The sequence below is a fragment of the Mandrillus leucophaeus genome, unplaced genomic scaffold (genome assembly GCF_000951045.1).
Source record: "Mandrillus leucophaeus isolate KB7577 unplaced genomic scaffold, Mleu.le_1.0 Scaffold841, whole genome shotgun sequence".
NCBI classification, from domain to species: domain Eukaryota; kingdom Metazoa; phylum Chordata; class Mammalia; order Primates; family Cercopithecidae; genus Mandrillus; species Mandrillus leucophaeus.
In genome coordinates this window covers 1,972,154-1,986,653 of record NW_012109153.1, presented here as the reverse complement: position 1 = coordinate 1,986,653, position 14,500 = coordinate 1,972,154, and the positions used below count along the sequence as shown (strand labels likewise).

Below are 14,500 nucleotides of genomic sequence, written 5' to 3'. Positions count from 1 at the left end.
TATTAGTTCCTCAGAGCAACTGCTGTCAAAGTATTTTGAAATAGAGGTCCTGCCAGGTCTGTGTTAATGACTCTTTAGTTCATGTTTCTAGTTGGCAGCGTCACCTCCTTAAGCCTGCTCTCAAATAGGTAAAATAGGCCTATTTATTTTAAACTGTTAATAAATTTATGAGGGCTTATTAAATATGTAAATTGTTTAGCTGTTCTCCTTCTAAGCTCTTTAATAGTCTAAAAATGAGATAAACTTCTGCATTTAACCTGATAAGCAGCAGAGAAGATTAAAAAGTATACATGTTTGATGTCAGCAAACCTGAATTTAAAATGTGTATTCTCTGTATGACTTTGGACAAATAGAACTCTAGTTTCCTTATCTTTAAAGAAACGATTATGATGCCTACTATGGAAAGAATAAATATAAATAAGGGATATATGTAAAACATCTGTTCCATGTGAACTACCAGTTATTAAATGACTCTTATTTTTATTTGGGATTTTTTACTCAAGTAAAAATTTAACATGGTCATCACTTTTCTTCTTTCCTTGGGCTCCTCCCTCTAACCACAAAAATAAATTCAGAAAAAGATGATTATCTCGCGTGAACTGTCAACATTTTAAGCATTTTCCTTTAGAAAAACAAAAAGGAAATAATATTGTTTTTATCATAAATGTATACTTCTGTCACTAGAGATTATAGGACCCTATCCCATCAGAAAGAATCAGTATCCAAACTTGGAAATACTTCATTGTTGTTATAAACTTTTGGAAAGCAGAGATTATTAAGAATGAGTCCAGAGGGGGGAAAAAAAAGATTATATGACTTACTATGCAACTCACATATGGTAATTTGGGTGGAGTAGAGGATGGAGGATTCATTATCTTTAATAATCTCAAGTATCCAGGTGGCATTGGAATTGGGAGTCTCAAAAAGCGAAGGAGCATGGGGCATCAATTAAGCTGTGGTAAAACCAGCCAGTAACAGTTGGAGAGGATTGCATCTGATTGCCACTGTGTAATCAGTTGTTAAGTGACAGTATAGGATTTCTCATTAGTTAATAATGGGTACAAAAAAAGTCAAGAGCAGCAAGGGAAGAGACCTATTTTGGGCAAGGAGAAACATTTCCCTTAGAGTGACAGCTCTGAAACAAAGCTCTATAGTTCTTCTAAGCAACAAAACCAAACAAGAATAATCAGTGAGTATATAAACAACTTTTATGCTTTTGGAAATGCTATATGTTTTTCCTACCAAAAAAAACCATGTTTTATTTTAGGAAATGAAAAATAATCCTGTGCATTTAATCACCGAAGAAGATCTGAAACAAATCTCCACTTTAGAAAGCGTTAGTACAAGTAAAAAGGATAAAAAAGATGAGCGAAGAAGGAAAGCAACAGGTAATAAATTGTTAACAAGGAATATTCAAAGATAAGTTTTATATTTGCTACAGTCAACTTTGCATTTATCACATTTATTATGCCCTTTGAAAGGCCTTTTATTTTATTGATTTACCTTTAAACAGCTAATAGCAACCAAATATTTTGCCAATGTGTTAAATTTTATATATTAAAATGGAAATATTGGTGATTATGTTTTCTGTTTTTTTGTGTGTATGTGTGAAAACTTAATTTTGTCATCATGCTTATCTCTTGTTTTTCCCCATCGTTCCAGCCCAGTAGCCCTTTTATTTTTTTTGATTCTCAAACTTGCCAGGGTCATATTCACCTCAAAGCTTTTACACTGTTCTTTTTACCTAGAATGCCCTCTCCCAAACTTTAGTAACTGGTTTATTCTTTCATTCAGAGCTCGACTTTAAATGCCACTTCCTTAGGGAGGCCTCCTAACTCTTCTGAGTAGTAGCCACAGTCACTCTCTGCCACCTCATTTTGTCAATTTATTTGCATCACTTTATCACCATGTTGTGTTTTATTGTTTGGGAACTGTGTTGATTTCATTAATTGTTGTACTCTTGCTACATACCCAAAGCACCACTTGATACATTTTAGGTGTCCTATAAACATACTTATTAAATGAAAGAATTTCTCAATGAAATATTTTTATATTTCTTTTTCTAAAGTCACTAGAAATTATTCTAGGTATCACTGGTATGCTTGTAATTTCCGTTGGAAAAGTAACATATATTTCCATAGTTTTTATAGTAGGAATAGTGTTATTAGTGCTTTATCGGAACTGAAGAAATTCAGTATTCAGCATTTTTCATTAATAAATACACTCCTAATTCTTTGAGTTAGTTTATTTCCTCATCCAAAATCTTTTTCTGTAAAACCTTTCAATAGCATTATGAAATTTCTCTATTCTTCCAGGAAAATTAATAAATTACTTAAATAAATCACAGTAATATTCGTAGCTATGGATATTTAATCATATTATTTGAAGATACAGTTATAAATTTGCCTTAATTGATGACTTACGTCAGTATAACTAGTCTATTTAATATTTTATTTCTTATTAAAAGTTAAGGGTCATTTGTTGTTTTATTTTCAGTGATAATGCTATTGTATTATATTGTTTAATTACAGTGTGTGGAATCATGTCAATCATGAATGTCCCCCGCCATAGGAAACTTATTGCCAAATGTAAAAAGCATGTTCACTTTAGACTTATGCTTTTGAAAATAGAATTTTTTTTTATTTTCAAAGCATGGGAAAATAAATTAATAGAAGTTTAATTCTAGGATATGATGAAATCTAAGGCAAATCTATTTAGAATTTAGAAAAAGATCTTTAGTGATTATTTTATTAAAAAGACTAATCTTTTACTTATTTTATAGTAATATAATATAGTTGTAATATGTTCAATGGTTTAAACCCATTATCAGTATTCCATTTTGTAGAGTAGATATTTTACATGTAAATATCAAAGAGCAGGGAAATGCTGAAGTAGTATTTTTTATTTTTATTTACAGTGTTTGCAATGTTTCATTTTTTTTAAGTCTATAGTCAATAGGTAATGATACTTTTATACTTAACCAATTAATAGTCATTGTCAACATTTATGGAGCACGTGTTATGTTTCAAGCATTTCTGTAAAGAATATATACATTAATGACACATGATCCTTACTCTTCAGAAGTTTATAATCTGGTTAAGTGGCAGATGAGTCAGGATGTCTCCTCTAAAAACAGGTAATAATCTTTCAACCAAGAAGGCAAAATAAGAATAATTAAATTTGTGAAGTCTTGTAATAGAAGGTTATTGATGAGGCTGTGGTAACACAGATGAGCAAAGGAGGACACATTTCTTTTGGGGAAGGTAGACGAGGAAGTGAAGGAGTGGATTTTTGTTAAAATATTGAGAGTTACAGAAAAGAGGTGACATTAGAGAAGGAGAAAGAGAATGCATTTAGAGCAGTCAGTCAGTCAAAGTAGATTGCTCAAAAGATTTCATATTTTATTATTTTTTATTTATTAGATTTACTAAACTTTTAATAAGGGAACTCCAAATTTAAAAAGAGTCTAAAAGTTTCTTTTACCTTTATTTTTTCTGCTGTAAAGTTAAATACGACAATATAGCATCATTATTTTCTAAAAATGATTATTTAGTTAAGTAATGCTAACTAATGTCATTTTCCCACCAGAGGGCAGTGGAAGCGTGAGAGGAGGAGGTGGGGGCAATGCCAGAGAGTACAAAATTAAAAAAGTCAAGAAGAAAGGAAGAAAAGATGATGATAGTGATGATGAAACTCAATCATCCCACACTGGTAGGTAGCTTTTCTTTACTTTTCCTTGGTGTATGTGTGATACTTATAACATATTTTCTTAAGAAGTATATAATTAGGTATATATGCTAATACAGGAAGTCCTTGTTTTGCAGTTTCAGTGGCACAAATTTCAGTTACCACACTTTAGTTAAATAATATCAGTCCAGTAACAACACTGTTTATCTTAAATACTAGATACAAAGATACTTTGATACTGAGTATTGTGTAAAGTACAGATTTCACTGCTAGCTCTTCAGTCCACAAATCAGTACGTAAATAACAGATGCATATCATGATCTGTGACAGTCACACCACTCATTATATAGTTTGTCAATGATTGGTCACTACACATTGGTTATTCTTTATGCACAGACAACAAAGCATGTAGCTGTATTGCCCAATTGTCTCCCAGTTATAAACGCTGTGATATTTTACAGAAATGGATAATCATAAAGAGAATTGGCCAACAGAGATAAAAGCGCAACAAAGAAATGAAAAGTGGTAACGCTGAAAATAAAATTGGAATCAAACATAAATGGAGTTATAGAGGGACTGTGGGAATGTTGACACTGCCATTGTTCAAGAAAATGAGGAAAGTGGTTATGGCAAAAAGGATGAAAACATCTTAGAAGATGTGAAAATGGGCAAAAACTTTACAGTTCTTGGAGATATTCCAGGACATTGACAAGGCAAGGGATAAAACATTGGAAGCTGATTCAGAGTTAGAAAGTGGTATAACAATTTATAAGGCGTAGGAAAAGTACTTGCTCCATACTGCAAGTTAACTGATAATAAGAAGAAAGCAAACACTGTTCAGACCATTCCTGATAAGTATTTTACACAGAAATAAAACACTTTCATTCTCCACGTTCTAATGTATTAAAATACAGCGTATTAAATTATAAACATTAGTTTTACTTTTCATTTTCCTATACATTTATAACCAACAGTAAAAGCTTTTAATGTTTACCAGAAATTTTTAAATGTCACAGACCAATTGTAATTTTTCCCATTGATTATTAAGAAAGCTTTGCATGGTTTCACCTTACCTTGATCATTTTTATGGTCTTCCACTGCCATGCAAAACAAGTATTAGGGTATTTTTGAAAAGTAGACTTTTGCAAATTTAAATAGGAAACTTTAATTTTATGTACCTTTTACTTTCATAGTAACACCTAACAGGTTGGTTGCTTATATCTAAGAGAGAGAATTAATTATATGCATCTTTCTTTTCCTAGACTTGTTAGTGCTTGGCAAAGAAAGTCTGCAAGAGACATCTTTTGTTTTTCTAATTAAAATTAAGATATTTTTAATTTTTCTGTTTAAAAAAGGTAAACTTAATGAAACCATGATACCACCCTCTTCCTTATCCCCACCTAAATGAAAATTTAAAAAAAAAAAAAAAATTTAAATGATAATAGATTGAGATTTGTGTTTTCCCTCTTTCACAGAATTCATTACATACGGGCTATAGCTGGAAGATGTAGATATCAAGTGATGTGCCTGCAGCTATTAATGTTCTACTTGCTGTTTGTAATAGCACAGTTGTTTAAGATTTGTCTTTAAAGTATTCTGCGATAGGTAGAAATAACTACTGTTCCTCATGTGTGTAAAACAGTGTTAATTAAAGGAAAAGTATCTTTATAGGAACTACTAGCTTTATCCTTATTTTAAATAGGATTAAGACTATCCATTGTGAATTTTAATTTTTCACTGGTAAATGAATATTCCTGTTGCCCAGGTGTACTAGGCATGTGGGTGAAGAGGCATTACAAAAAAACACTTCTCTAATATCTGTAATCTTAAATAATTGTTAAATGAGGCATGTGATACTCCTTTTGTGAATAGATTATTATTGAAAGGAGCTATAAACGTAGTAAAACCATCTTACCTTTAACAATGTAATTTCAGTGCTTTTGAAAAAAAATTTGTGTTGTAATCTCTGAAATGGAGGATGAAATTGGGTTCTCAGCTAAAATATAGGATCAACTCGGTATGAAAGATTACTAGAAGAAAATGTAATTTAATAACCTGTAAAATGCATAAAGGAATTAAACAGGGAAATCATAGATCATTTAATGTGAACATCAGAATGGACAGCAGATCCCAGAAAATAATAGTACTGTCCGTCTACTCTGAAGCTAAGATGTTAACTCCTTAGATTTTTATTTATAGTGAAAATTGATTTTTGAGCCATTTTATTTTTATTTCTAAGGTTTTTGCTTGTAGAATCAATAACTTAATTAAGCTAGAAATAATCGTTTTTATACCTTTACAATTTCTAATGGAAATATTGTTAGCTTGCTTTTGTCTACAACCCATGCTTTCCTAAGTAAATGGGTAGGCATGACATTTGCACAGTTAACAATTATTTTCATTACAGTAGCTGCATACAAATTTTCCATACTATAGACTTATTTTTGTGAGAGCAAAAATACAGAATTTTGAGATTTTTTTTATCTATGCCTTTTCCAAAAGATAAATTTTAGCTTAAACAATTATTGGAATTGTGATTCACATGATTATAAAGACTTTCCAAAGATCTTATTTAAATTATAAGGATTATTTAATATCTAATAAATTTATATTTTTATAAAGGAGGAAAAACTGCCCAATGTTCCTTGTTCACCAAGATAAATTATTCTTTCCTTAAAAATTTGTTTTGAAATACTTGTTTTGATTTCTGGCTATTTGTATCATCCAGGTTTAACAAAGGGGAAAACCCTTTATTATTTTCTGATTGACTTGTAGAAAATAATCATTTTTAAATGAAGTTAGAAAATGATCACATAAGAAATTTTACCACTTCATGATAAAAACCTTCAATAAACTAGGCATCAAAGGAACATACCTCAAAATAATAAGAACTACTTACGACAAACCCACAACCAGCATCATACTGAGTGGAGAAAAATTGATAGAGTCATTAAGAACTGGAACAAGGCAAAGGATGTCTGCTCTCACCACTCCTATTCAACATAGTACTAGAAATCCTAGCCAGAGCAGTCAGGCAAGAGAAAGAAATAAAAGCATCCATACTAGAAAAGAGGAAGTAAGATTATCTCTGTTCTGATGACATGATCACATACCTAGAAAGCCATAAAGACTCCTCCAAAGACTCCTGGTCTTGATGAACGACTTCAGTAAAATATCAGGATACCAAATCAGTGTACAAAAATTAGTAGCATTTCTATACATCAGTGCCTTTCAAGCTGAGAACCAAATATTATTTTTTTTAATAGCTACAAAAAAAAATACCTAAGAATACATTTTACCAAAGAAATGGAAGATCTCTACAAGAGTAAGTACAAAACACTGATGAAAGAAATCATAGATGACACAAACAAATAGACATCCCAGGCTCATGGAGTAGAAGAATCAATATTGTTAAAATGACCATACTCCCCAAAGCAATCTACAGATTCAGTGCAATCTTTATCAAAAATGAACATCATTTTTCACAGAATTAGAAAGATATACTCCTGTAGTTCATATGGAACCAAAAGAGAGCCTGAAGAGCCAAAGCATCCTAAGCAAAAAGAACAAATATGGAGGCATCATATTGTCTGACTTCAAATTATACTACAAGGCTATAGTAACCAAAACAACATGGTACTGCTAGAAAATTGGACACATAGATCATTGGAACAGAATACACAATCCAGAAATAAAGCCACATACCTACAACCAACTGATCTTGGACAGGGTCGACAAAAATAAACAATGAGGAAAGGACACCCTATTCAGTAAAAGGTGCTGGGAAGAACGAAACTGGATCCCATCTCATCATATACAAAAATCAACTCAAGATGGAGTAAATATTTAGAACGGAGTAAATATTTAGAATGTAACATATGAAACTATAAAAATCCTAGAAGAAAACCTGGGAAAAAATCTTCTGGACATTGGCCTAGGCAAAGAATTTATGATAAAAATCCCAAAAGCAAATGCACCAAAACCAAAAATTGACACATAGGACTTAATTAAACTAAAAAGTTTCTGCACAGCAAAATAAATAATTACAACAGAGTAAATAGCCTTCAGAATGAGAGAAAATATTTGCAAATTCTATTTTTGACAAAGGACTAATATCTAGAGTCTACAAAGAACTCAAGAAAAAACCCATTGAAAACTGAACGGAGGACAGGAACAGCTATTTCTCAAAAGAAGAACTACCAGCAGCCAACAAACACATTAATAAATGCTCAATATCACTAATCAGAGAAACGCAAACTAAAACCGCAATATATCATCATACACCAGTCAGATACACCAGGCTATTATTGAAAAGTCAAAAAACAACAGATGTTAGTGTTGATATGGGGAAAAGGGAATGGTTATACACAGTTGGTGAGAGTGTAAATTAGTTCAACCTCTATGGAAAACAGTATGAAGATTTCTCAAAGAACTAAAATTAGAACTACTATTTGACCCAGCAATCCCACTGCTGGGTTTCTACCCAGAGGAAATGAAATTATTATATTGAAAAGACACGTATACTCATATATTCATTGAGGCACTATTCACGATAGCAAAGTCATAGAACCAGCCTAAGTGTCCACCAATGATTGACTGGGTTAAGAAAATGTGGTATATACCATGGAATACAATGTAGCCATTAAAAACAATGAAATCATGTCCTTTGCAGCAACATGGATGTTAGTTCATTACTCTTAAGTGAACTAACTCGGACACAAAACAAAATACCACATGTTCTCACTTACAAATGGAAGCTAAACAATGGGCACACATGGAAAATAATAGAAGGAACTCCAAAATGAGGGAAGTTGTGGAGGGTGTGTGGGCAGGGCAAGGGTTAAAAAAATTACCTAATAGGTACAATGTTCAGTTTGGTTAATGGGTACAGTGGAAGCCCAGTCCCTACCACTATGTCTTATATTCATGTAACAAACATGCATACGAAACCCCTGAATATAAAATAAAATATTTTTTAAAAGTTTTATTATATATCCTAATTTCAAAATTGTTTTTACTAGTTGTTGCTATTTGACATTAACAGTTGAGTAATGAATGAATTGTTGTCTTACTAAATATATTAATGGAGTCCTATTTGCCATTTGGTTGCATGTTATTTATTTATTTATTTGCCATTGCTCATGTCTGTTATAGGAAAGAAGAAGCCAGAGATCAGTTTTATGTTCCAGGATGAGATTGAAGATTTTTTGAGAAAACACATACAAGATGCCCCCGAGGAGTTTATTTCGGAACTTGCTGAGTACTTAATAAAGCAAGTATAAAATGTATTTTTTCTGTTTTATGATAGAAATTCAGTGGGTTAAGTAAGATTTTTTCCAAGATCATAAAAAGCAAATGTATTAGATATTTTTGTTTCAAACTTGGACTTTAACCTAGCCACCAAATTTCAGATTTTGTTTGCCTACAGCAGCAGTTTAATTCAACAAATATTTGTTAAGTGCTTTGGGCAAAGCAGTATGGGAAATAAAAGACAGAAGCTGGAAAGTGTCCTCATTCACTGATCTTACAGTCATAAGTCTTGGTTAGGGAGAAAAACACCGGCATTAACCACTGGCTGGTCTCTTCTATAGCACGAAAAATAACATTCAAAAGGAAGAAAAGATAATTTTCCATTTTAATTTGGCAGAAAGTAAACTGTTTAAGGATAATATAGAGTAACAAATTCACTTCAAAAAGAACAAATTTAGGCACTCCTACCTTGTGAATGGCTAAGGGTATTTTTATATAAAAATGAGGAAGATTATGTATAACTTGACCATTAGTAACTAACTAACCTGGTCATCCCTCAACTTAGTTTCACTGTGTACGCTTCCATAAATACAATCTAGGAGAGCAGTGTATCTAACTTTGATTTTAGAAATATAACTTCTGTGGTGATAATTTTTTTAATATAAGTATTTTTTGTGCATAAATGTATTATAGAACTATATTTTTCACATGTAAAAAATGAAATAGTTACTAATCATTTTGCACTGCTTTTTAAAATAATTATTTTGTTAGGCATAAAAAGATTTTCTTTAAATATATTTTAATATTTTAGAAATTGAGAATTTTAAGTTGGAATTCCTGAAGATGAAGAACAGATTTATAGTCTACTATTCTCCAAATTAATTTTAAAAAGCAATTTTGAATTATGGGGGTTTTGTTCTTGGTGTCTTAATTGCAATAACGTTGAATACTTTATAATAGAGAAAATTAATCTATTTCTGTTTTAATTCCTAGGGTTGGGGAACAAATTGTTAGTGAACTTGTCTCTAAATTAATTTTATTTGTATAAAAAATAGAGATCTCTAATCTTAAGCATTATTTCCATAGAAACAAAATTCCTTATCTACATAAATACTCAGTACATTTTAGTGAACTAAATATATTTGTCTTGTGCACAGACCTCTTAATAAAACTTATCTCGAGGTAGTACGTTCAGTATTCATGTCTTCAACAACTTCTGCTTCTGGGACGGGCAGAAAACGCACAATCAAGGACTTGCAAGAAGAAGTTTCAAACCTGTACAATAACATTAGGTTATTTGAAAAAGGGATGAAGTTTTTTGCAGGTATACTTAATCTTTGTTAATCTTATTTTTTCATTGATTTTCATAATTTGGGGAATAAATTAGTCTTACTAAAGCTCCTTTATTTTCCAGATGACACACAGGCTGCTCTTACCAAACACTTGCTGAAGTCAGTGTGTACTGATATCACTAACCTCATTTTCAACTTCTTAGCTTCGGATTTAATGATGGCCGTAGATGATCCTGCAGCCATTACAAGTGAAGTATGTTAATGATTGCTTACCGCTCTTCATGTGTTCTGTTTTGCATCTATACACATTTTATTTTATCTTATTTGGAGTAAAGAGGAAAATAAAATACAGTAAAAGAGGTTTGAGGAAAAAAATCTAAGATTTTTTTATTCAACTTTTGTACAATAATATATACAGTTGCTAGCAGGATTGGCAGTATAACTAGTCTGTTAAAAATAATGATGCTTTATTACTTTATAATAAACAGTTTTTTCCTAATTATTATGTCACATTCCCTCTTCCTAATGACTGGCAAATCCCATAACATTCTGACCCGTTTCCATATCTTTGAAGTTATTTTTCCTTTAAGGACATCTCATTTCAATGTTTAGACTAATTCCAATTTAATTTTTTAAAACTCTAATCTCAAACTAAATTCAAAAGCTCATCTATTCCCTTCTTGCGAAGTAATGTAGAGCAACGGCTCCCAATTGCATAGAGAAAGAAAGGTGCGGTCTATCCCAAGATGACAACGCCTCCTTCTCGTCCTCTTTCTTCTCTATCCTCCTCCCACCTCCTCTACCTCCTCTTCCTCTTCCTCTTTCTCTTTCCTAGTCTTCCTCCTCCTTCCTCACCTCTCTAGGTCCACTTCAAGTTGGAGATTTAGGAAAAATGAGGGAAGAAGAAGTGTCTTGATGTGACTGACTACATATCACTGCTTTGATCACAGTCAAACCAAATCAGTCTGATGTTTGTGGTCTTTGGTGATGTAGTTAGTCATTGCCTCATAGGCAATGTAAGTTGTTTCCTTGGAGTGTTGTTTAGTTTCATGTGACTTCTCACAGTAAGGACCATCCCTCAAACAGAGGAACAGTTCTTCCTCCTACCCCAGCAAGGTGCTGGCCCCTTCCCTTCTTCTTGAGCAGCAGATTCCCAATTGTCTGGACAGTTTAGTGTCTCCGGCCCTTGTACCAACCTCTGCTGTGGAAAATACAGGAGATCCTGTTCCATGCCCTTTAAGGGCCACAGAAGGATTGGTGTGTGATTGGGGCAGGGAGGCTAGACAGGAGCAACTAGTCCCTAATCTTCCCAGACATTATACACTTCAGAGCCTGTTGTCAAGCCGTTCCAGCAAGTCTGCTCCAAAATTTTATGCCAGAAGAAACTAAAAGACTGATCAAGAATACTATAAAACTTCAGTGAACACTTACATGTAGAGAGAGGTGCTGAAAAGATTCCTCACACCATAGAGCATAACAAGCATCCAACCTCGAACAAGAGCTCAGTCTCCCATCTTCTAGGCATCCTTGGTCTTTATGAGTGGGGCCCTTCACAGCTGTCACTGGGGAGAGAAAAACACTCTCTTCCTGCTCCAATGGAAGAATTAGCCTCTTAACCCAAATATTCTGTTTCTCACAAGGTCAGTGACTCTAGTCTTTCTCTTACATTGATGAAGCAGGTGGGAGCAGCAGGGCTGTATCTAGCCTGTTTGGCTGATTGGCTATTGACTCTAATGTTTTTGTCTCTAATTTGAGATCTAAAATTCAAGAATATGATAAATTCCACTCAGCAACTTGTTATAGTATTTTTTTCACTTTATGTTGTATCCACTGCATGTCAAAAGCACAGTACTGAAAGAATTTTTATTTACCCCTACAGATAAGAAAAAAAATTTTAAGTAAATTATCAGAAGAAACCAAAGTAGCTCTTACAAAACTCCATAACTCTCTGAATGAAAAGGTAAGTAAAGTTTTATTCTGTTTACATGTCAGGGCTAGCAGTTTGTTACAAAGATCTTGGAGTAGATTTTTTATCAGAGTAATTGTAAATCCAATCTAAAACTAGTATTTTGCACTCAGCTGCCTCTTTGAAAGGTGAAGAGAAGACCAAGCTACTGGCATTTTACCATTTTTAGTTCTATATCACAATTTCTAATTTATTGAGAAAGTGACCCTTTAAAAAATTGTATTTAGGTTGTAAAATTACAACATAGTTATTAAATGGCTGTACTTCTTTAGGCAGTTATATATAGAAGTAAATTATGGTATTCAATGCCTTTTCAGAGCATAGAAGACTTTATTTCTTGTCTGGATTCTGCAGCAGAAGCTTGTGATATTATGGTGAAAAGGGGAGACAAAAAAAGGGAAAGGTAACATTAAATTAGTGTATATTTGGTAGTGTTCTTAAATGTGGGACTTTTCATATCTGAAATTTGAATTTGTCTGACTGTTACATAGAGAATATGTATCTAATGTGTCTAATATATCTAAATGGCTGTAGACCTTCCAGATATTCGAAGTCTTAAAATAGTTAGATATTTCTCTCTGACCCTCTGGATCAAGTAGCAGAGTTTCTTTATCCTATAGTTCATCAAGCCCAGGAACTTTTTATTAGCTTGGGGACTTTCCTTACAGCAAACCTCATCTAAATCAGTGCGAATTTGTTTGACCTCCAGCAACTCAAAACAAAAAACATACTTTGAGTATTCCCACTCTATAACTTTTTCTTTAATTTTGTAGCATACTAATCTATCCATGCCATTTAGGTTTTATGTGTATATATCCCTATTGAAAAGTTAACTTAAAATATTTATGGAATTAGATAAACTAGAGAAGCTAAAAATTAACAGAAAGGGATGAATTGAAATTGGTGAGGACTTCTTAAATTTTTTTTTTTTTTTTTTTAGACAGATACTGTTCCAGCATCGACAAGCACTGGCTGAACAGCTGAAGGTCACGGAAGACCCTGCTCTTATTCTGCACCTCACATCAGTCCTGTTGTTTCAGTTTTCAACCCACACCATGCTCCATGCACCTGGAAGATGTGTCCCACAGATCATTGCTTTTCTTAATAGTAAAATTCCAGAGGTATTACATTTTCAATACACTTGAAACTTTCAAAACTTTCAAAGTTTTAGATTCTGAATATTTTGAGTGGATTGAGACGAATTATTGTCAGCACTCAGGTATAAAACATATTAACATCAAAGTCCATTTCCAAAAATGTGAACAGAGGATTAGGAGATTAATTAAGCTTTCAGAAAAGCTACAATTAAGAAATTAAGCTTTCAGAAAAGATACGATTATGTCAAATCTCCCATTTTAGCTTCTTTATGTTTAACTTATCCATCAACGACCCATTCAAAAGTCTTTTCCTGTCCCTTTTACCTATAAAACCCCTCAACTAAAAGGGAACTTCCCTATCCCTTTGACTATATCTTTGGTGATAGAACCAGGCAGGGTCAACTTATGGTAAAGTGATTTGCATTCATGTTTTATCTCTTCTAAATTGTACACTCCCTGAGAGCAGAAACTGCTAGATTAGACTTGCTACTTACATGGCCAGTTTTTTGTAAAGATGAGGACCTTCAATGTGTATTAGTTAAAGAAATTCTACTTTATCTGTTCCACAGAGAGTTAAATTGTGTTGGTTAACTTTTCTTTCCCTTTTCACAGGATCAGCATGCTCTTTTGGTAAAGTATCAAGGTTTGGTTGTAAAGCAGCTAGTCAGTCAAAATAAGAAGACTGGGCAGGGAGATTGTCCCTTGAGTAATGAATTAGGCAAAGAACAAGAAGATGTTGCCAATACTCGTAAAGAGCTTCAAGAACTTTCTTCATCCATTAAAGACCTTGTTCTCAAATCTAGGAAATCATCTGTGACAGAAGAGTAATGATCTTAATTTACATTTGTCATATAGTAAACATTTTCCCCCAAGATTGGAGGTGAGTGGTCACACAAAAGTAGTCACTATACAGCTCCCCTCTCCTCGTAAAAACCACCTCATACACACACAATTCAGTTAAAACAGTAGTGTTGTATTAGATGTAAATCTTAGAAAGATGTGAATTTTTGTAAATTGGGTTCTTCATGGAAGTTTGTTTCCACCTTATTTTCACACAAATACTATATGAAATTTTTCACATAAACATTATTTTCACATAATTTTAAAAATTACATATTTCAGGTTTGTTTTCTTTCCAAATGTTGAATGAAAAACAAATTTTCTGATCCATTTATCCCTGGGGAAGGATTCATTTGTTGTGAGTGCCG

The 14,500-nt window shown here is 32.8% G+C and overlaps 1 protein-coding gene across 1 annotated transcript in view; it reads left to right on the top strand.

Annotated features, from left to right (window-relative positions):
* UFL1 (UFM1-specific ligase 1) overlaps window positions 1-14,284 on the top strand; it is a 30,012-nt gene extending 15,728 nt beyond the window's left edge. The window contains exons 10-18 of the mRNA XM_011968395.1: window positions 1,268-1,388; window positions 3,589-3,711; window positions 8,842-8,959; window positions 10,095-10,261; window positions 10,352-10,482; window positions 12,109-12,189; window positions 12,513-12,598; window positions 13,136-13,316; window positions 13,905-14,284. Coding sequence (XP_011823785.1) covers window positions 1,268-1,388; window positions 3,589-3,711; window positions 8,842-8,959; window positions 10,095-10,261; window positions 10,352-10,482; window positions 12,109-12,189; window positions 12,513-12,598; window positions 13,136-13,316; window positions 13,905-14,120 — 1,224 coding nt within the window. The 3' untranslated portion in view covers window positions 14,121-14,284. The remainder of the gene's footprint in view (window positions 1-1,267; window positions 1,389-3,588; window positions 3,712-8,841; window positions 8,960-10,094; window positions 10,262-10,351; window positions 10,483-12,108; window positions 12,190-12,512; window positions 12,599-13,135; window positions 13,317-13,904) is intronic.
* Window positions 14,285-14,500: the final 216 nt, after the last annotated feature.